A 25000-nucleotide genomic window follows, 5' to 3' on the forward strand; every position below is an offset into this window, starting at 1 on the left:
AGGATACAATTGTCGTACTCATCAGTTTCTTCCCACCAAATGTGAAAGGGTTACTAAATCTTATGAAATGTTCATTGAACAATGGACGAATTTCTTAGTCTTTTTCATCCAAATCTCGAATGCCCTTAATAACTCGTTTGACTCATATGGCAAAGCACATTTAGCTTCCAAATGCTTTTTAGAGGGATCAAACACTTCTTTTATTTTTAATAATCATTAAAACGACAAATGTTCATAATTTCCAGAAATAATTTACCCTCATAACTTTAATCTTGCTAATATTCTTTTCAAATCAATCAGCCCACAAACACTTAGAAAACATTCCGTTCGTCTCTGCAGCTGTTAATTTTATGAAAGATTAAAAATACAGTAACTGTGCCTTTCCTTATCTATAAAACTTTTCCTTATATCCAACGCCATTTCTCTAGTTCCCTCATCAGTGTACTAAAAAAGAAAAAGCTTGATCAACCAGACACAAAAACTATTATCTAGATACCATCTTTCATTTTATACCTGTCATTCTCCAACCTGCTTGAACCTATCCTAACACTTACTATGCTTTCTTTATAAAAGATTTTAACGTAATCAATAAATTTCCTTTAATTTCTCTAATTGCAGAAAATTGGCAAGTGGGTGATTTCTATATTCCAGTAACCGCATGTAGGATGTTTCCATATAATGCATTTTGAAAGTTATTTGTATTCCTGCCATAATCTATTAAAGGCGGGAGATATTGAATCTGGGACAGTCTCGCTGGAGCAAGCGTGGCCTCAACATTGTTATTGCATTGCTGCTCACCATGTATTGAATTGTGAATACATAACTATTGCACATTGCTCGTGTTTGAGTATACCCAACCTGCATACATGGCGCAGTGAGTAGGATTGCAGTGAAGCCTTCAAGATGTCGGGTGCAAGATACTCAACAACACCAAGAAGAGGGACCCTTCGACGGGCTGCACGTGGCCGCATTAATGGTGGGAATGAGGACCTTCTGAAGGCAATGGCAAACCTTTTCTTGCAGCAGCGACAGAGCAGTGGTGCCCCCTCAGGTATGAGGGCAATTATGCCCGACAAATGTTCGTACGAAATGTCACAAGGAGCATTTAGGAAGTGGCGTAGGTCAATGACAGATTGGTTCCATATTGGCAGGGTTACAACTGAAGATGCTGTGCTGAGCATTCGTTTGAACTGCGATGATCAGTTGCAAAGGGCATTGGACGCCTGTTATACGGCCGATGAATGGAAAGCCCTTTCTTTACATCAGGCATTGGATGCCGTCCAAGAAGTGACTCAAAAGTCTGTAAATCGTGCAATTCTGTGGGATAAATTTTTTAGTGCACAGCAAGGGCCTATGGAACCCGCGAAGACATATGTACATCGGTGTCAGGAATTGGCTTTAGATTGTGCTTTCCGCTGCCCTCAGTGCCAAAATGACATGAGTGACTATATGCTGACTCACAGGTTAGCCAGTGGTTTAAATAACTGTGGACTGAAACAAGAAATACTCCAGGACTACGAGAAATATAACAGTGTCGCCAAAATTCTACAGAAGTGTGAAATATATGAGGCAGCTGAAAGGGACAGTGGGGCAAACAAATTTAACCAGAAACTCATTACCGCCAAGGTGGGGAAGGAATTGCTGCCCTATGATAGTAATGAAACAGAACATAGTGATGTTGCGGCAGTAAAATCGAACTTTCGTCGACAGAAGGATAGTAAGCTGCTCATGTCAGGTAAGAGATGTGATAATTGTGGGCGCATTCATGAGAAAAATAAATCTAGCTGCTATGCAAATGAAGTGTGTTGCCACAACTGTGGTGTAAAGGGTCATTTAGCTAGATATTGCAGAAAAAAACGTGTGAATAACAAGGCAGCAGGCATTGAAGTCGACCATGATGACGACACTATGTCAGTGACGGCATGCACATTAGTGCCACATTGTGGGGTCCAGCAGGTGACAGCATTGTCGGGAAAACTACCGTATGTACGCGTAAAAATTGAACATAAAATGAGACGTGATGTACCAATGTATGAGGCATTTATTGATGCCATTGCCGATACTGGGGCTGAAGTTTGTATTATGGGGGAAAAGGTTTTGCATCAATTAGGACTGAACGTGAAACAGTTGCATCGTTCGAACGCCAGGGTCAATCATGCAGCCGAAAAACCCATGAAAGTACTGGGTAGTGTGCGTTGTACAATAACATTATGTAGAAATATTGCTCTAAATATAGAGGTGTTAGTAGTGTGCGGTGTCTCTAGGCTATACCTATCTATAGATGTATGTAAGTGTTTAGGATTAGTGGATGCGAACTTTCCCCATCATGTTAAGGTAGACGGGATATCATTAAATAATATTGGTAGGGAATGGCCCAATAGTGTGGATGCCAATGACGCCACCAGTGATGTGAGCAACAACCATGACGTCATAGAGTTGCCGTTCTCCTCTCAGGAGGCCAACGTACCTAAGCTCAAAAGGTGGATTTTGGAGCGTTTCTCTGGTACGGTATTCAATACTAAACGGAATCCTTTACCGGTAATGAAGGGAAAGCAACACCATATCCACCTTCTCCTTGATGCAGTCTCAAACGCATGCCATACGCCAATTCCAATTCCAAAACATTGGGAGCAAGAGGTAAAAAAACAGCTGGACGATGATGTAAAACTGGGAATAATCCGCCCCGTTCCTACAGGAACTGCAACCGATTGGTGTGCGCGAATGGTGGTAGTGGCTAAAAGGAATGGAAACCCAAGAAGAACAGTGGATTACCAAAGGCTAAACAAATTTTGCAAAAGAGAAACTCATCACACTTTTGCCCCGTTCGACATGGCATCCGGTGTACCTGTACGTTCATACAAAACTGTAATAGATGCCTATTCTGGTTTCCATCAAGTGGAATTAGATGAAGAAAGTCGGCACCTGACTACCTTCATATCCCCATGGGGTAGGTACCAGTATTGTAGGACCCCAATGGGACATGTCTCTGCCTCGGATGCATACTCAAAGCGCTTTGATGATGTAATAGTGGACATTCCGAGAAAACCTAAATGTGTCGATGATGTTCTCCTTTATGATGATACTGTGGAAGGAGCGTTCTAACATACGATAAGTTTTTTACAAGTATGTGAAGAGAACGGAGTTACCCTCAATCCTGAAAAATTTCAATTTTGCCAACGCGAGGTAGACTTTGTGGGCTATGAATTAGGTTGGGACAATTTCAAGCCAGGTGAGGAAAAGTTGTCTGCAATCAAGAACTTCCCAATGCCAAATCAACCAACCATCACTGACATAAGATCTTGGTTTGGCCTCGTAAACCAATTGGCCCCATTTGTTGCTACCTCTCAACTAATGGAAACCTTTCGAGACCTCCTAAAAAAGTCTACTAGTCGAAAGGTATACTGGGATGAAATGTTACAGGATGCGTTCGAAAAGACTAAAGAAATTTTATGCAATCTGATTGGGGATGGATTGGCCTACTATGATAAATCCAGGCGAACTGCAGTAATCACTGACTGGTCGCGTGATGGGATGGGATTTCTGGTGTTACAACAACATTGCAGTTGCGAAGAGGATAAAGTCCCATTTTGTTGCAAAGGGGGGTGGAAACTTGCCCTCTGTGGAAGCAGACATTTAACCTCGGCAGAAGTTAATTATGCAGTCGTTGAAGGAGAGGCTTCCGCCGTGGTATGGTGCTTTCAGAAAGCTAGATTATTCTTACTGGGGTGTCCCAATATTATCCTTGTTACTGACCACCGTCCGCTAGTCAAAGTGTTTGGGGACAGAGAATTGAAAGACATTGCAAATCCTCATTTGCTTTGATTAAAGGAAAAAACATTACAATACAGTTTCACAGTAAAATACATCCCTGGGAAGAAAAACTCAGCAGCCGATACTCTTTCGAGATATCCAGTAATCAGAAGCCCAATAAATGCGAGTGACCGTGAGATGGGGGAGGAAGTTGAGAGTTCATGCGTTGCAGCACTGATGACGTCGCTGAGTGATGACGTCATAACCCTCGACTGGAATTCTGTTAAAAGGGCTGCTGAAAGCGATGTGGAATATCAGCTGCTAAAGAGTATGGTAGCCGCAGGTTCTTGGCCGGTATCGAGAAATCTAGTCGACTCCAGCATAAAGCCGTATTTTAATGTACGGGATCGACTTGGCATCGTGGACGAACTGGTGGTGTATTCATACGATGACGGGCACATACGTCTGGCAATACCTGTGTCACTACGAGACCAAGTTGTCTCTAACCTACACTCACGCCACCAAAGTTCTAATTCAATGATTCGTAGGGCACGACAGGCTGTGTATTGGCCTGGGATGGAGTGTCAACTGAAACTCAAGAGGATGCAGTGCAGAACATGTGACGTCATCGCTCCGTCCCAACAAAGGGAACCGCTATTGCCTACCCCACCCCCTGAATATCATTTTCAACAAACGGTCACGGATATGTTTCAAATGTGTGGAAAACAATTTCTGGTATATGCAGATAGGCTTACTGGTTGGGTGGAAATTGCCTTCTTTCCAAATGGTGCCACTTCTGCTAAGTTGATTCCCCTCTTCCGACGATACTTCATGCAGTGGGGCGCCCCGGAAGAAATCTCCCTCGATGGTGGCAGCAATTTGGTAAGCACTGAGATGGCTAGCTTCCTACAGAAATGGGGGGTTAGGATGAGAATATCCTCAGCCCATTACCCCCAATCCAACGGGAGGGCAGAGGCAGCAGTACGTACAGCAAAGAGAACCATTCAAGATAACACAAGAAGCGACGGAAGCCTCGACACAGATAGTTTTGCAAGAGCCATTTTGCAATATAGAAATACGCCCCTAAGAGACATCGATAAATCGCCGGCACAGTTAGCCATGGGACGACAACTCAGGGACTCAGTCCCCATGATTAAAAGCTATCATAAGATAACAGAACAGTGGGCAGACATTATGATAGACAGAGAGGAGAAGATGGGTAAACACCTGAGAAATGTCAAGTTCCGTCATGATTCTAGTGCAAAGAGACTCCGCCCCTTGCAAGCGGGTACCACAGTAGCAGTGAAAAATGTTGTCTCTAAGGCCGGGGATCGTATTGCAAAAGGCGTTGAAATGAAAGGAGACCGCCAATATGTCATAAAACTAGATGGTAGTGGAAGAATATCAACGAGAAACAGAAAACATCTTCGGGAAATAAGAGTGCAGGATTTCCCCCCACCTACTCGTTCACTTTCCCCCGCTGACTCGTGTGCCGACCCCCAACCCAGAAGAGGGACCAGGAAAATAAATCCTCCGAGTTGGCATGAAGACTATATTTTATGATTTTTCAATTATGTACAATTTGATTTCTCTTTAATTATGCACAATTTGATATTTTTTTTTGTACTGAATATGTGACCAGTTTGTAATAATTTGATAATTTCATGCAACTAAATGTCGTCTTACTTTGCAATGAGCACGTAATCGCGCTCCACTTATATGATTTGTGTTATCTTTTATATAACACCATTTTGTCATCAGTATGCCTTATACTTCTCTTGCTGTATGATTACTTGATAAACCCTCAATTTCATGAAAAATGTAATACATTTATTTTAGAGAGGGGATGTAGGATGTTTCCATATAATGCATTTTGAAAGTTATTTGTATTCCCGCCATAATCTATTAAAGGCGGGAGATATTGAATCTGGGGCAGTCTCGCTGGAGCAAGCGTGGCCTCAACATTGTTATTGCATTGCTGCTCACCATGTATTGAATTGTGAATACATAACTATTGCACATTGCTCGTGTTTGAGTATACCCAACCTGCATACACCGCATGGATGTAATGACACAGGAAACAACAGGTTTCTGCTAACAGTTATAAATGATATAAGTTTTTCCTTTTATTTTCACCCTTTTCCTGGATCCCACGAGTCTGTGACGAGCCGAGAGAGGGTTGTGAACTCAAAGGCAGGATGCAATCTACTGAGTTCTATATTAAAGAACACTCTCCTTTATATACAAAACCTCAAGGCAACAGGAAAATACATGTTCGAGGAAATGACAATGTTACAGAGGAAAACAGCAGACATGAATTTTCATGTTCGTTTTAGTGCGAGGGAAGAGCGAAGATACAAGCATAATATATACAAAAGGAATTATGTACAATCGTGTGACACACGGTTGGTACATGGCTCCCCCTCTAAAAATGACATACTGAACATGTTAAATAGGTGCCCTGAATCTGGAGAGGTAGTAGTAAAAACTGCGCCGATTAGCGGCAGTGAGTGGCTGTAGAAGTCGATGGTTGGGGTGCGAGCAAGTGGTGGATGATGGGTGGCTCTGTTGTCGCTCCAGCTCGTCACGGGGAGGCGAGTGTGTCCTACGGCATTCATAGGCGTGTGTGTCCTACGGCATTCATAGGCGTGTCCTACGGCATTCATAGGCGTGTGTGTCCTAAGGCATTCATAGGACTACGGCATTCATAGGCGTGTGTCCTACGGCATTCATAGGCGTGTGTCCTACGGCATTCATAGGCGTGTCCTATGGCATTCATAGGCCTAAGGCGTTCATAGGCATGTATGTCCTACGGCATTCATAGGCGTGTATGTCCTACAGCATTCACGTCAGCTTCGGTTGAAGTTGAATAGGTGTCCTCTTCGTCACGAGTGGAGGCGTTGATGGAGGTTTTGAAGGTCATGAAGTGGCTGTCCATAAGGGCACAAAGTAGGTTCACCCCACGAGGAGAGCTGTCTGCGGCAGGTTGCAGGCGAGTGATACTGGTCATTTTCCCGAGGGTGAGCAAAGCCCTTTGGTCCCCCAACGGTTGTTGAGAGAGCTGAAAAGGCGTTGCTATACGGGCGGCTGGCGACGGCGATTACTGCTGCAGAAGGTATGCGTTGACGGCGTCATAGTAACGGTGAGAGGTGGAGGGGGTGGGGGGGAGGCGGGAGGAGCGAGTCACTCCGGGGTCACCAATATGACGAGCCGAGAGAGGGTTGTGAACTCAAGGGCAGGATGCAATCAACTGAGTTCTATATTAAAGAACACTCTCCTTTATATACAAAACCTCAAGACAACAGGAAAATACATGTTCGAGGAAATGACAATGTTACAGAGGAAAACAGCAGACATGAATTTTCATGTTCGTTTTAGTGCGAGGGAAGAGCGAAGATACAAGCATAATATATACAAAAGGAATTATGTACAATTGTGTGACACACGGTTGGTACAAGTCCAAATGCTTCACGCCATATCTTCGGCGAAGAGAAATGAGGAGAAAGAAAGGGGAATAGGGAAAGTAAAGTAGCATAAAAGAACTATTAAAAAAGGAAGAAAAACAGAAGCGAGCTGGAAGCTTGACTCAAAACTAAGATATTAACTGTAAAGAGCAGTATAAATACTTGAACACATAAACCCTACATCCTCAATACAATACGAATTACAAAGTCTAATGCTTGATATTTATACGGATGCATAAGAGTCCTCAAACCTAAAATTCACATGGCTAATACACTTTCCGAGGTTAGTAAAAAAAAACAGATATATATCAAAGTGTAATGGAAGTGGGAAAAAAAATGTTTTTGCTGATAAATGGTCCTTTGAAATAGTCACAAAAATTGATGATTTGATAACACAGATCCCATGACTGAGGAGAAAGAGACAATGATGTTTGAAAGAGACCTGGATTTGATTTTGGTTAAACTGGATACACTGCACAAAGAAACGGCGAAAATAACCTGTATAGCAGGTTGAAGGACTGAGAAAACGTTTCGTGATCGGATGGAAACTAAACAGGGGAAACAAGATGGAAAGATGTATAAAAGAATACATAGGGAAAAAATATAGTAATGATGATAATTCCCTAACTGAATAATTTAGGGTGACAATGTCATTGATGCCTCTACTCCTAGGGTGACTAAAAAGATCATTACAGGTGTTGTAATTACTGCTACTTCAAAAGATAATGGTGTTGTTGTCTGTGAGGGCTTTTCTGCTCCCAGTACTACTGCTTACCCTAACAATCAAGTATGCCAATAACCAAAAAAGCAAGTAAAACACCAGAAGAAATGAGACACTATTATTTATGAACTAGTTATATTTTTATAACGAGCTATAAATAACAAACAGAAAAATATGAGAATTTTCTGGTTATCGAATTACTGTTTTTGAATAAAAAAAAAATGTAGAAAAGAACAAACAAACAGGCTGCGAGAAGTCTGACGAACATAAACTTAATTTACTAGCAATTACTGGCGTAAGGGGACAAAGGAAGAAGAACCACAGAAAGAGAGAGCTTTTCAAATCAATTCTATGCATGTAGTAATATCATTTGAATGGCAATTTACTTTTTCAAGCTATTTGACTGAAAATAAAACCCCATCATATCAGAGTCTAATATGAATAAATTCCAGATTGGAATCATAATAGTACTTCAGTAATTAGACTGCCCCATATGATCTGATAAAAGGACCTTTAATTCCCACAAGAGTCCCAATCAAATTTGAAGTACAAATTTCTAAATATAAATTTATCGTAATTTCCCATTATTAAAAATATTTTACTCGATTATGAGAAAAAGAGAGCTAGAGGGCGTGTACAACATCTCTATGAAATTAAGAGAGAGAGAGAGAGAGAGAGAGAGAGAGAGAGAGAGAGAGAGAGAGAGAGAGAGAGAGAGAGAGAGAGAGAGAGAGAGAGAGAGTCAAATTAATCATACTAAATGGAATAAGCATTGAATCAATTATTATAATTATTTTCATTATACTAGTAAGTGAACACATTCAAATTACCGATCACCCATTAACATTAGCAAGTACGTTACCCTGAAATACATGACACGATTCACATGGCTTCCTAGATTGATTATCATTGTCATTTGATGATTCCACTCTCCCATTCAATGGGTTTTCTCAATAACTACCAACACTACTTCCTGACTTCCTAAATAAAAAACCTTCCATATCTCCTCTTTTAGTTCGTTCCAATATCCTATTCTCCGTCCTTGTACTTTCTTTCCTTAACTCTGACGAAATATGCCCCACAAGAACTCCATGATTGTATACAGAATAATCAATACCCGTGATCAAAAATCAGGGGACAAGTATTGCTCCATTAGAGCAACAACAAACAATGTCATAATGTTTTGCCAAGACCAGATCTGTTTTAACGCAAGAAAACAAACTCCTCAAATGCTGTAGCGGCAACTCCAGAAATGAATAAGGCGGTAATCCCTTGACTGAATACCAATTACCCCTCGAGTATCAAGTCTAATTAGAGACCAACAGAGTTAATTGTCGCCCCTCAACACAAGAAATACGAGCCTTCGCTGATATTAACGCCTCTCCGGGGGAGATGACGTTAAAATAATTCACTCCACTTACTGTATGCAAGACTTGCACAGGATTATTCTAATCGCTGCTGTACTCTAAACTCATTTAGAATTTACACGGGGAAAATAGTAAAGAGAGAGAGAGAGAGAGAGAGAGAGAGAGAGAGAGAGAGAGAGAGAGAGAGAGAGAGAGATGTGTTCTCCTAACTTTAATTCACACTTTTTATATTTTTATTCCATTTCCATGATCCATCTCTAACTCATCATGAGCATTATCATCAATCAGGAAGACTCTCTCTCTCTCTCTCTCTCTCTCTCTCTCTCTCTCTCTCTCTCTCTCTCTCTCTCTCCTCTTTCTTCACTCTAATACAGCATATTGCTACTCTCCCAGAAATTTGTGCATACCACCAACTAACATCCCATCATGAACTTATTCTCCCTATCATTAGTATTTAGTTTGCCTTCTTTTAATCCTATCACATACGAATTGGGTGAGGTACAATACCAATCCCTTCACTGATTACTATAATAACCTGTCACTTAATATTTTTCCCATTCATATTTCTTTTTGTTTATATTTTTCCAATCTATTAGTATGCTTATATCTACCTTTTCGTGTAATTTCAATTATTCATTTTTACCACGATAAAATTCAATGGTTGAAGTATTCGTTTCATGAGTATTGTAAAGTTCCCTTAAGAATGTGAATGACGAGACAGAGATTAGGTAAGTTCTATCGACAGAATACTATCAAAGGAAGAGGGGTTGGCTCGTGGGGAAGAAATGCCATCAAATTAATTTCCCAAAAAAAAAAAAAAAAAAAAAAAAAAAAGGATGAGGAATAAGAGTGACTTTATTAACCTCTTACTACAGAACAGCATAAGTGTGTGTGCATGTTGGGCAAGTGTGTAACCGGATACGTATATTAGATACTGTAACTCCTTCGTTATTTATGAATATGTACATGAATAATTGCCAGATTTTTCATTTAAATATTATTGTTAATGATTACTAAGAATACGAAGTATATTTCTCTAACAATATGGATATATTTGTAAAAAGATAAACTACTTATACACACACTTACACGCGCATATATATATATATATATATATATATATATATATATATATATATATATATATATATATATATATATATATATATATATAGTATATGTGTGTGTGTCTGTGTGTGTGAAGCCAATTTATGTTTTCACATCTGAGATCACATTTCACCTTTATACCGCTTAACCCGTCATATGAAAATGAAGATATTCCATTTCCCTTACGGTAGTATCTCTAAATCACCTAAAACTTATGGTTGGAAGCAGCTTCCATGACAACTACCGGTTGCTCCCAATTCCGTTAAAAATGTTAGGAATTCATTTCGGTGATATACATCACCGTGGCAACTTGACAGATTCTTTGAAATACTGTACTCTTCATGCCTCTGCTATTCACACCTTACATATCTCACCCACCCACTTCATTTTATAGAGTGACATAGAAAACAGTAAATATTTGGTCAAAAATAATTTTAAGTTTGTTCATGCTACCCACGCTTTTCCTTGTGCAATATATACCTGTACACTGAAAAATTTAATTTCATTGCAGACAGTTTATCTACAAACTAATGAGAAATTAAGCTATTTCAACAACTTCATACTGTAATTTATGGGCAGCAATAAATACACATATCAATAAACAAGAATTCTCTATCTAGATTTTCTTTTACGCAACCGCCATCAGACCACGTCAAAAAGCTATTGGGGTAACAAGCCAATTTCAAGTTTATTATCATTCCATTATTATACTGTCTATTTCTATGCCAATGTCAACCTTATAGATAAAAGCTATTGGATGTAACCATGCAATTTTTACTTTCATGTGCCCCTTGGGATCTATAAATACTTATGTTGTTGCTAAATAGTGTTAGTTGCTCAGGAGTTGTCTTTGTGTGCCATAACGGGAGTGGAAAAGAAATTTACATAAAATGCCTTGAATACCCAGTCTATCTCCAAGTTCACAGCTTTGTCTGTTTTATCCTCCGGTAATGCCCACCACCGACTCCGACTCATGTGTCCATACAGTCATGGTGAAATTGCCACCATTCACCAGCACTTATGATGTTACCTGGTTTCAGTGCACTAAGATTCAATTCCACATCTAGGGCATCCCCACTTAAGCACCAAAACCGACTACTTCCTCGCTGGGACTCCTAATGACATCTTCCCCGAAGTCTCTGTCTTTGCAAGCAGATAGAAATCTCCATGTACTACGATGCCCTCAGATCATATCTCACCACCACCAGCCACCCGTGTAGCCAAAATTTTTTTAGCTCTGTCAACAAGCATAGTGTGTTCAAAGGGCATTGATGGCCATCGGAGAAGGGATCAGTATTGCTCGCCTTCAACCTCCTGCAGATGGTTCTCCTCTTGAAATGAACCTACTTCATGCCCTTTGTGCACAAAGCCGGCTAAAAATTGGTGCAAGCTGTCCTTCCCAGTGTTGACAACTTGCCCATGAAGGACCTGATGACCAGAGATGACGCCCTTATGGGCAGCCATTTCCACTTTGTCCAGAACTCCGTCAACAACTCCATGCTTGACAACGGGGACAACCATAAAATGCCAATTGAAGTTGAAGTGAATGCTCTAGGACATCAACTCCCACCTCGTGACATGCCTGGCGATCAATGAATCCACCCACCACCCACCAATGTTGCTCCATGCTCGCACCCTAACCATCGCCCTGAATTGTGCTATTATCGCATTAGATTTGGGACTGCTGCTAATAATTATACTACAGGATGTCAATGAACAAAAGATATGTAAAGGTGATGCCCTCCCTATTAACTATTTTCTTCCTTTTGCCCAATTCATGATTTAATGAGTGTTTTCTGTAGATAATGATGTCTGTCATTTCCGTCTGCCACATTCCCTCTTAAATGGATGACCCAGTCATCCCGAGACTGGTAATGTACACCTGGTGGTTGCTAATAGATTTTATATCCCCACCCAGGGTAAAGAAACAATGACACTGTCATTTGGGTATGCCCTGTAACAGGGGAATTCCATTGTTGCCAACTTTACACCGTCTCTCATTGATGTGAATTTCCTTGGTCATTTCGACCTCCTGGCTGATATCGCATGACAATTCTTAGGCAATGCCAGCTCCAACTCATTCACACCTTTATCACTTTCTCCTTCTGAGCCTGCTCTTCACATCAGCACGCCCTAAGATGCCTACACCCACCTCCTCATATTATATCCTGACATCTCCCGCCCAGAACTATGCCAGTCGGCCATTGTTCCCACCAATCACAGTATCTATTACCTATCAAGATAATGTGACCTATTGTGTTTGCAAGATTCAGTCATTTGGTACCAGGCCATTTGGCAGCTGCTAAATACACATTTGCTGAAATGTAAGAAATGGACCTTTGTAAAAAGACCTCAAGCACATGGTTGTTGCCTTTGCACATTGGCCTAAAGAGGAAGAGTAATGGATCTATATGCCCTTGTGCTGATTACTTTAATCTTAATATCCAGATGGAACCAGGCTACTAACCCTCCCCCAACAGTATTTTTTACCCTTGACCTCCTAAAAGAGTATGAACCCAGAAGACATCCCCAAGTCCGCCTTCACCACCCCCTTCGTCACATATACCTTCAATTACTCCTGCTTAGGCCTTCATAATGCAGGAGACACATTTCAGCAACTCATGTATTGCATCTTAGGGGACCTCCCATTCTGCGTATGTTAGGTAGATGACACACTAATATTCTGCCCCTCCAAAGAGAACCACCTACATCACCAACACATCACTCTCAATTGCCTCCAGCTGGATGGCCTTATACTCAGATTCGACAAGCATACTTTTGGTGTCAAGGGAGTGGTATTCTTGAGACATCGCATCACTCCTGAGGGCGTTCATCCCCTTTCTGAAAAGGCACTGTATTACAGAAGTTCCCAATGCTCTTGACTGTTAAATCACTGCAGGAGTTCTTGGGCATGGTGAATTATTATCACTGATTTTTCCAGCAATTGCCACCACTCTAGCCCCACTCTACAATTCCCTCAAGGGCAAGCCAAAACCCTTAAGTGAGGCCCCTTTAAAGAGGTGGCCTAAGTCACCACAAAGGAAACTCTATCAAATGCAACTGCTCTCGCTTTTTCCGTGCACCCTTCCTACTACCACTAATTCCAGTACCTTGCTGCATGGGCAGTACTCAAAAAAAATTATCAACGAACCACCCTACCCATTGACCTTCTTTAGTAGAAAACTTTCCAAAGAAGAATCCTCCTACTTTACTTTTGACTAAGAAGATGAAGTTATGTCCATCTTAGAGGGCACATTCTTCATTCGCACAAACGCCATGCCTTTGTGCATACCTTCATTTGATAATCCCTTGCCGGATCCGCCCAACAACGCTGATATCTCTGTCAGCTCTAAATAGAATTGTACCATTTAACACATCTCTGGTAAGCTGAATCCTATTGCAAATGCCCTTTTCAGAAACACGTTGGCTGCTGTCACTTGGGAATGGATTACAAGGCTTTGGCAGAAGGCCAACGATGAGACCCCAAGTACCAAACCTGTAGGATGTGCTGCACGTCTCTTCATTGAGAAGACATAGCCTTCGATGATGCCAATGCCATCCTCCTCTGTGATGTCAGTTCTGGTAGGCCACTTCCCTGGACACTTAACTTCATGCACCAATAGGTGTTTTAATTGATCCATGGGATCTCACACTCCTCGACCAATTTACTGCACAGCTATTAAAGTCAAAGTTCATATGGCATGGCACTGCTATAGATGCCAATGATTGGGCCTGTATTTCATGTCAACTTCATTATTGCATGGACACATGGACTCGGGTTTAGGTACTTTTCATCAACCTCAGCATCGTTTTGCCCACTTTCCCATTGGCTGACCTCCTATACACATCACACGGACAACATTACCCTTTTACAGTAATCAATCACTACTTGCTGGCCTAATGCTATCTGCATGCAAGATTTAACATACGCTTGAGATAATGCTGCCTTACTTTCCTGACGGATAGCAATATTCTGCATCCCAGAGCATATTATTGCAACTAGGGTACCACTTTAGCCTTTTAATTGTGGGTATCATTAGGGTATCTTCTCGACATCACTCCACATTAGAATAAAGCTTGTAACCCTGCAGCCAACGGAATGGCAGAACATTTCCTTTGTACCCTCCAAGCAGTTTTGATGACCCTCTGCAATGACTCCAGCTGGTTTCCACAATTTGTCTGGGTCCTCCTTGAATTGAGGACCAATCCCAAGGTTACCAGGAATGTCTCACCAGCTTAAATGGTATTTGGCAACCCATTGGTCGTCCCTGTTGTGTTTTTTTTCTGTCCGCTACCTCCTCCAATAATCTCCAGCAGTGTCATGCTGTGGGTGATTTTACCAGCTCCATCAGACTTACAAGCCAGCAGCAATGCAGCTCACACGAAAAGACCTACACACCAAAATACACGTCTTCATAAGCACTAATGCTTAAAAACCACCATGTATGCACTAATATATGGGGCCATTCCTTATTATCCGTCGCACTCTGAAAGCTTTCCTCTCTACCGTATGTGGTAAAGAGGACTGGATCACTATTGACTGCCTAAAACTTGTGTATCTCTTGCATGACGACCTGCCAACAATACGACTCTCTAGGGCATGTTGCCATTTCCACAGGCATATCTCCTTCAAAGGGGCTCCTATAATGCACGTGCAGTAAGCAACGTAAATAGAAATAAAGAAGCATGGTGTATCTACGTTTTTGTCTACTCTGCAACCGACATCGGACTCCACATCAAAAAGCTGTTGAATGTGATATTCTAATCTTAACCTTATTGTCATTGCATTATTATATTGTCAATTTTCATGTCAAAATACTTTGAATATACACATGCAATTGTTACTCTTATGTGACCCCTTCTATGCCTATAAATACCTGTGTTGTCTCTGAACAAAATTAGTTGTTCGGGAGCTGACTTCTTATTAGTTCCTCCTCCACTCCCGTCACATTACAACGACGAAGATATTAATCGGCGTCAAATCGAACCCTTGCCCGCTCTAGTTCGAGGAGCATAACTTACAGTATGCATGCAAATATTTGTATGAGTGGATTGCAGAAAGTATATTATTTGCGTCAATATGCCCATTCCACTCAAAACATACCGGTATCTGGTATATAAAACCGGCTTCTATTCTATATATATATATATATATATATATATATATATATATATATATATATATATATATATATATATATATATATATATATATATATACATATATATATATATATATGTGTGTGTGTATATATATATATATATATATATATATATATATATATATATATATATACATATATATATGTGTGTATATATATATATATATATATATATATATATATATATATAAACGAATGTAAGTATATTTATACACGTGTAACGCATATAAATGTCATATACTGTTCATAATTCCACATACTTCTCTTCTGCACTAAGATCCTGACTTATAATTGTTTCTAAGCCTATATTTAAGCCTGCTAATATGACAATTCCCATTTAATCCCAAAAAGAAATGGGTACTCTGAAACTTATAGCAGTTCTTTATTTTCAATTTCTGAATTAATGCGCAACTTTGCTTCGGGGTATCGATAAAACATTTCATCCTTTGTAAGTGGTTTCTCGCTTTCCTTCTTTTTCAGGGGATTTGACGATTACGCAAAGAAAGCATTAATAAATCTTTTCAATAATTATATTCAGTAACAAGAGGGATAATAATGAATTGGCTGCATCTGGCCCATTGCTTTTATAAAAGACTTTCTCTACTTTTCTTATTGTGTTTTTATTCATCTGTACTTCTTTCATTGAGTACTCTGGATATTTTCATGTTGTAAGAGGAAAGGAATACACTTCATTTCATTCTTTTATCACTGAGTCTCAGCTTATCTCTTAGAGCACCACGTCCTAGAATCACTAACTTCACCTGTCTCTCTAACATACCGGGGACTTATACTTCACCTACCGACTCTTCCAATCGTCAGAAATAATCAGAGCTCCACCCAAGACCTACACGTAACTAATAGGGTTACTTGGGGCATTATAGAATGCTGGAAGTTTAGGTATAAATACTGGAAACCACAAGAACCAGCAATACGAAAATTTGAGCAGATGTCCCAGAAACGTCGTCCAGAGAACTATAATATGCACGATTAAGATAAAATAAAATACTGAACTTCCGAGTATCTTTCTACTTCTATAGAATGAAAATATCCAGAGTAATTAACGAAAGAAGTAGTGATGAATATAACACAAAAAGAGAAATAAAGATGTTCAGTCATTCATTCATTCCTAATAATAATAATAATAATAATAACAATAATAATAATAATAATAATAATAATAATAATAATAATAATAATAATAATAATAATAATAATAATATAAAAACTCTTGACATGATGCTGATCATTTTTATTTACGAGACATTTCGTTGCGCCTAGGTAAAATTTTTAATCTAAAGATAGCATAAATTCTGATTAAGCCTACAATAAAAGATACATATATCAATAAAAAAAGAAAATCAACAAAATATCAAATTAAGAATAACTCAAACTAAGAAAAGAGGAACTGAATTCATATGACTGGTCATCACGGGTTTCCGAAAATGTATTTCAATAGACCTAACTATTCAAAACAGGGTATTTTCACTATAGGATGCTATGACCTTAAAATTTTAAGAATTAAATTCTGACCAGCAGGTAAAAGTATCATCTCTAATCCTCAACAGGATAGCCTTGGCCAACAAGCTAAAAGTTCGAGTGGCCCTCCCGAAGTGTCCTCCGTATCTGGTTCGTGTATACCTCAAAGAGCTACTCACGTAGGTTGCACTGCAGGTACAACATGTAAACAAATGACATACTGGTCATCGAGCTGGTCCTTGTGGCTAAATAACTTCTTTGTCGTAAAATTTTTGAAAAGACGATTGTAAAATCTATTTTCGGAAACCAGTGATAAACCGTCAACGTTTAGTTCCTCTTTTGTTAGTTTGAGTTTTAGTATTTTGTTGATTTTCTGTTTTATTGTTAATGGATGTCCTTGTCCATATAATATGTAGATGTAAGTATCTTGTATAGTATACTTATATAAGTCTTATTTTGTGATTGAAAATGTTGCCTGGATGCAACAAGGCATCTCTCAAATAAAAATGATCATCATCATAAAAGTTTTTATATTCATAAAAAGTATAAACTCTTCATCTCACCTGTCAACTTTGTAAATAATGATAATGATAATGATAATGATAATATTGATATTAATATTAATAATAATAATATTAATAACAATGATAATAGTAATAATAATAATAATAATAATTATTATTATTATTATTATTATTATTATTATTATTATTATTATTATTATTATTATTATTATTATTATTATTATTATTATTATTATTATTATTATTATTGACCGACTAGTGACAGAATTTGGAAGGGTGTGTGAGAGAAGGAAGTTGAGAGTTAATGTGGGTAAGAGTAAGGTTATGAGATGTACGAGAAGGGAAGGTGGTGCAAGGTTGAATGTCATGTGGAATGGAGAGTTACTTGAGGAGGTGGATCAGTTTAAGTACTTGGGGTCTGTTGTTGCAGCAAATGGTGGAGTGGAAGCAGATGTACGTCAGAGAGTGAATGAAAGTTGCAAAGTGTTGGGGGCAGTTAAGGGAGTAGTAAAAAATAGAGGGTTGGGCATGAATGTAAAGAGAGTTCTATATGAGAAAGTGATTGTACCAACTGTGATGTATGGATCGGAGTTGTGGGGAATGAAAGTGATGGAGAGACAGAAATTGAATGTGTTTGAGATGAAGCGTCTAAGGAGTATGGCTGGTGTATCTCGAGTAGATAGGGTTAGGAACGAAGTGGTGAGGGTGAGAACGGGTGTAAGAAATGAGTTAGCGGCTAGAGTGGATATGAGTGTGTTGAGGTGGTTTGGCCATGTTGAGAGGATGGAAAATGGCTGTCTTCTAAAGAAGGTGATGAATGCAAGAGTTGATGGGAGAAGTACAAGAGGAAGGCCAAGGTTTGGGTGGATGGATGGTGTGAAGAAAGCTCTGGGTGATAGGAGGATAGATGTGAGAGAGGCAAGAGAGCGTGCTAGAAATAGGAATGAATGGCGAGCGATTGTGACGCAGTTCCGGTAGGCCCTGCTGCTTCCTCCGGTGCCTTAGATGACCGCGGAGGTAGCAGCAGTAGGGGATTCAGCAGTATGAAGCTTCATCTGTGGTGGAAAATGTGGGAGGTTGGGCTGTGGCACCCTAGCAGTACCAGCTGAATTCGGCTGAGTCCCTGGTTAGGCTGGAGGAACGTAGAGAGTAGAGGTCCCCTTTTTTGTTTTGTTTCTTTGTTGATGTCGGCTACCCCCCAAAATTGGGGGAAGTGCCTTTGGTATATGGATGGATTATTATTATCATTGTAAGTCAAATCTTTTCTTAATATCAATTATTCAAAAAACAATGATACTTCTCATACTTCTTATGTAAGGTAGACGTAAATGTATGTAGTAAATGCATGTGAACCTTCTACAACAACTCTTTTTGGACACTCCTCCCGTAACTTACAAAATTTTAGATATATCTTTTTTATGATGTCTTTATGTATTTGTAGCAAACTTATTGTGTGTTTGGAAAATCCCACATCCTAACTCCCTCTCTGGCGCTCAGCCAGGAAGGACTATACAAGAAAAGAAAAATTATCAAGTACCGAAGACCTGTCGGGTTTAGCGTGTAATGAAGTGCGGCAGCCAGCGCCCCTAGATTTTAGCTTCAGGCTCCCTCCCGGCCACTCATTGCCATAGATTTACTAGTTGCGTTCATTCCATTGTGTTCCCCGTGCGGATCTAGCATGGTTTTCATCCCATATCTAATACGAGGAATCCTCACAGCCCATGCAAATATCTACATCTCCGTTCCGTTTCCCCCAAAAGTGTGGGGGGCGATCTTTACCATCCAACCAACCCACATCCTGGCCTCCTGTAACCTTCACACTAGGTAAAGCGAAGGATTTTTTTCTCTTACTTTCTAAGTCTCAGAGGAGTGATTTTATAGTTCTTGTTTGTTTGGCTCGTTATATACAGTAGTAGCAACTCTTCTATTTAGCGGACATTTCCTTAAAATTCGGGTATTAACCGTAGGTACACTTACGTCTGGATACGCGTTGCATAACGTCCCAACCACTAAGTCTTAGGGTAACACTGTCAGTAAAAGAAAGGCAAGATCAAATAATAACCCATAAGGCAGGGGAGGTTGTAAAAACTAAAGTTCCTGGCATAGTAATAGTGCATGGAGGGTAAATCGACGTCCTTCTTACGAAACTACAGTAGAGGTGGGGAAAGAGGTAATTAAGCTATCTTCCTTTTTTATTATTAATGACTTATATGTAATTATGTGGCCAAAAAGGGTAACTTCTGTTTTGTTTTGATTTTCTCGGTAACCAAACACTCATGTGGCAAAAAATATTCATTATAAAACTATGTATCTAATGGAAATGTTCAGACTTACCTGAAGAATGGACGTCTGGATAGGAATGTCCTCTCGGACTTTGGCTCTGTATTCTGATTGAGAAAACTCCAGCTTTGGAAACTCGATCATGTTGTCCTGCCGATGAAGATGACGATGAAAGCGACGACGACGATGCTGACGATGACTGCGTTCGGGACTTTCCTCGGAGTGATGACCCTCTCGACGATGGTCCCCATTTGATGAATCAACAACTGAAAGGAAAAAGGAGACATTGGATAAATTTATAGAATTTCTTAGATAAGATACTTTTTAAGGTGAAAATATTTTTAGAAAATTAAATTTTTACGTAAAATTTTTTCACAATGAGATGATGTGTAATAAGAAGTTATAGGTAAGTATAAATATTTTATGCATAGAGGATGAAATTGAAAATAAGTAATGAATATATAAAAATGAAAGAGAATTTCCAAATATATTAAATTGGGGTTTCTTAACATTATGATATGCTACTTAATTTATTATTAGATGGGTACAATTACTCGAGAATCTTAGGAATAATCTCTTGAAGGGAGAATTATTAAGTATTTTTTAAAAGCTCCAAATCATTATGGTGATATGAGTACCAAAAGTAGAATTTATATTTATTGTTATTATTATCATTAATTTATTGTTATGTAATCCTCAATCATATAAATATTAGTAACGTAAATGGTTTACGCTTTCTAATGACTTTATTACAACGCATGCATATCTAATGCGGTATAGTTTTTATTATGAGTGGGAAAATCTATTGCAATGTAGGAAGTCTAAAAAGTTCCAGGACAGATCGAAGGGTCAGAATAATGCTTACGTGGAGCTGAGAAAAGAAGTGGCATCACTTGAGATGAGTCGCGATTCAGAAATTGCTATATATTAGTAAATATTAGTTTCTTTAAAAAAAAATATCAAGTAAATAAGAAAGTTTTAGTTACATCATATGTAATTATGTAAATACGAAGTTCTTTTATTATAAGGATTCTTACGAGAGCATTTTGGAGACGAGGTTTTGTGATGTATCACGTGACACAGTCGTATAATACGTAACCAAGGGGAGGATTATATACAGTATAGGGCGAGTCTTTCATCGAAGAAGCACACCTCTCTGGAAGAGTCGAAGTCAACGTCCCTCGAAATGGTGTTTCCATCCGCCTCTGTTCTCTTGTACAGTACGTCTCTGATATCGATAATTACCTTTATAATGTTTTAATTACTCAAGTGTTACGATAACTGCCTAAGCCTCGTACCATTATGTTGTTTGAATTGCTAAATTGTTATGGTACTCAAGTATTAATATAACGGACTAAACATAGTTCAATTTATTGTTTGAATTGCTTTAAAGAAACCACGTGTTAAAAACTATGTATAATCAATGTTTTTGTTGTTCGGACTGATTGTTAAGCCTAAACTTTTATGTAACTTTTTGTTAGAGAAATCAAGTTCTGTATTGATCTGTTGATAGAACCCAATTGTATGATTTAGATCTGTGTTCTTTCCATAGTAGCACATAGGCACCGTTTGCATTTCTTTAATTGATTACAAAACTTTTTAAAATTGCACACGATTTAGCAGAGGCGATTGTGGATCGAGATGTAAGATTGTGATTTTGTAAATTATAAAAGCATAACTTGCTTGATACCACATTATTACACTAAGTGATATTTTTGTAAAAACACAAAAAATAAGTGTATGTTCTCTTTAGATATGTAATAAGATTATATTTATGTAAGCCATCCATATATTTACTCTTTTTTTTCTTTTTACTTTTTTTGTATAGCTTTGTTATCACCTCGATTCTGGTCATTATTACTCTCAAACCCATTAAAGTCGTAGACCTAAAAGAACTCTCAGTCACTGTATTTCAGATATTTGATTATCCTGGTTGTTTTTTGGATTTTACAACAGCAAAGTCTAATATAAAACTATTAGTGAAATTTCAGTGTTCTTCTTCAATGTAATTACAATTATAGTTCCAACAATATACCGTGTATATTTATAAAAAAAAATCTAACGGAGATTTGGCAATTTAACCCTCTACTATTAATGCTGATCGTACTGCATAATCTCTTGGTTTTTGCTATTTCCATCATTGCTCTTTCTTATAATTAAAAAAACTACCAAACTAATAACGACTGGAGACATTTACAAAATCTTATTTGGTGATGTTAAATGTCCTTCAAGTAACCTTGAATATCATATCTAATTTTATGAAACATTTATTTCAGATTACCTTGGGCTGACCCACGCGATCGTTGAAGAATGAAGGACATGAATAAGGCGGAAGATTTGTGCAAAAATTCACACTACAGCAAAAATAGCTTCCTTTGGGGAAACAGCTGATTTATAGAATATAACTCAAGACGAATTGTGACATATTTCATTACCTTGAGAAAAGCAAAATAGATATTTCTTGTGGATCAAAAGAGTTTTCCGTTCCATGAACAGAACTCTGAACCTAAGTTCAATGAATACATACCGCAAAAAAAAAAAAAAAAAAAAACAATAAATAAAACTTGTATAATAAAAAAAAAAAAGTTAGTGAAGAAAGGTTTTCGGTCACGAAATCAAATTATGCATTGTAAAAGAAAACACGTTGGGTCGGGATCAAGTTTTCGGACGTGTAAGGACCAGTACAAAAATCAATTACTCTATAAACGTCAAATTAAAAAAAAAGAATAGCTTATATAGTTTATATAAATACATGAATTGAATCAAGAAAATGAGAAACATTCTTTACTTTGCCACATAAACATGCGGCATTCAGATTTAAAATCAACTTGGGAATTTGCATATACTTACACTGTTAAAACCAAAAAAAAAAAAAAAAAAAAAAAATTTAATCGGAAGTTCTCCGTAAAAATATACTGTTCTCAGCTGCATTTCAGTAAAATGCAGGCGACGTAATTTTACCTTACTTTGTTATTATCTTTTATGGGTTGGTGACCGTAATATCAATACTTTACGTCAATATATCCGTTTTAAAAACGGTAAAAATCCTGGAATAAATGTTGTCAGGAATTTACCGCTTTTTTAATGCAAATTCTAACAGTGTACATATAAGTTCAGTCTATGTTATTTATGTCAATTCAAGGCCATTCTTTTATCTAATGCTCCTGCACATCCCATATTTGTTGAACAATAATGCTACCACCGACCTCAGTCACTTGAAGTTATTTGAGTTTCGTTTACTGCATTAGGGGTAAATAATTGAGGGAAACATATGCTTATTAGTTTTCCTCTTATTTTGTACAATAAAATAATGTCAGATGAGATGAGACCGCTAAATCTTATCCCACTTAGAAGTTTGAACACTGAGCAATGAATTCATGGCGCCATCAAAACTACGGCATTACGCACCAAAATTTGGATTACCTACATACCAACTCCAAGAATTTTAGATTTGAGTTAACTAACATGACACAAATTCTTACCGATAGTTTGAAATCAGTTAAAAATCAAATTTCAAATGCTACTGCAGCTAGTTTGGAAGTTAAAGGAAATACGCAGTTTATCAGGAAAGACTATGATCGCCAGACAGTAAAATATTTTAAAATTTAATTATTAGTTTAACCCTTTCCCTTTATGGTCAACTCATATCAATATAAACTAGTTACGGGATTAAAACAGTTTTCTCAGAGACTGATTCTTTCTCTTTGGTGTAATTAATTTCACCAAGAAGAGGACATCCAGACTCACTCCAATTTTAAATGGAGCCTTGCTATGAAAAGATAATAGCAAGGCGACGAAGCCCTTCTTGCTTATTCCACTCCCATCTACGTTGGATCCCACATCTTCAGCCCTTGTCCTGTACGGCGATTGAAGTTTTGGACCAGGACAATTTCTACTAATATCTCGAAAGGCATAACGAGAAGCTCATGATTTGAGAAGAGTATCATAATGGTTTACCTCATCACTCTGATTAGCAGAGTATTGGGGGAAACTTTATATGGGATAGTTGGTGTTGCGTGTAATTTCATTACAATATTTTAGAGTTGTGAAGTTTTGTGATGTCTTGGAATTAATGGGCTTAGTGTCATTTTATTTTAGCACTGCGTATTGATTTTGTTCATAAAAACATCAAGAGGTTTCTTATAATTGGTTTTGTGAAGTGAAACCTATCTCCCATATGATGACGTAATTATCTATTTATTGCATTTATCATTAATTTTTCATATAGGAAATTCATGTTTATTCAGAATGTAATCAATTATATTAATTTTCTAAAGAATTCTTTTAACGGGTAACGGGAGCTGTGGAATCCTGTATAAAGTTCCAGCATTTTTCTTCATTCCATGGGAAACTCCAGAGATCAACGAACTGCTAAGATTTGGTTGAATATTGTATAAACATACATTCCAGAAAATTCCAATTTTCTTCTTATTGCATTAAATAAAAGTTTAGTTGCATTTAATACTGAACACTGAATGATATTAGTTCGAGCTGGTGGCGATCTGAGGCAATTATTCGGCAAAATTTTAATGAGATTAAGAGGTCTTCATCAAACAATTAAAATCATATTTCTAAATCATTGAAAACATAATTAAACATATAAAGCCATTAACCCTCTAATTGATTATCGTTATGAATTATCAAAACATGTTTTTCGTATTCATCACCTCTAATTACAACTTTTGAAGACAGTATCCATAACATTCCTTATGACTTTATCATTGTTACTGCTTTAGAAATCATAACTATAAGATACATAATTATCATGAGTAAAGTGATTTATCTATAAAACTCATACAATGTCATGTCAGACATAGCTAAAACCTACAGATCAACAATGAAATTAATTTGTCTATAACAAAGAAACACTAAATCTGATCATATTACTGAAAGATTAATACTCAAAGTCATAAGTTAAAGAACTGCATATAATTTCTAGCATGTGATTTCGCAATAATAGCTTCACGAGAGTGCATCCAATACTGTGTGTTTAGCCAAAAAGATATCGTCTTTTGCTCAAGAAAAAATATAGAAAAACTTAAAAGTAAATCTTTTATAAGGAATAACGTAAGGGTAAATAGCTTCTTTCAACTGATACTGAAATAGATTATATATACAAAAAAGCAACATATAAGGCTTATTTGAAAAA

The 25000-nt window shown here is 38.0% G+C and overlaps 1 protein-coding gene across 1 annotated transcript in view; it reads right to left on the bottom strand.

The window, feature by feature from the left end:
* The window catches only part of LOC137643217 (DE-cadherin-like), a 202783-nt gene extending 182042 nt beyond the window's left edge, over positions 1–20741 (bottom strand). Inside the window, exons 1-2 of the mRNA XM_068376065.1 lie at positions 20717–20741; positions 19906–20117 (exon numbers count right to left, since the gene is read on the bottom strand). Of these exons, the coding sequence (XP_068232166.1) occupies positions 19906–20117; positions 20717–20741 (237 nt within the window). The remainder of the gene's footprint in view (positions 1–19905; positions 20118–20716) is intronic.
* Between the last annotated feature and the right edge of the window lie 4259 nt (positions 20742–25000).

Source organism: Palaemon carinicauda, chromosome 6 (assembly GCF_036898095.1).
Source record: "Palaemon carinicauda isolate YSFRI2023 chromosome 6, ASM3689809v2, whole genome shotgun sequence".
Classification (NCBI taxonomy): Eukaryota; Metazoa; Arthropoda; class Malacostraca; order Decapoda; family Palaemonidae; genus Palaemon; species Palaemon carinicauda.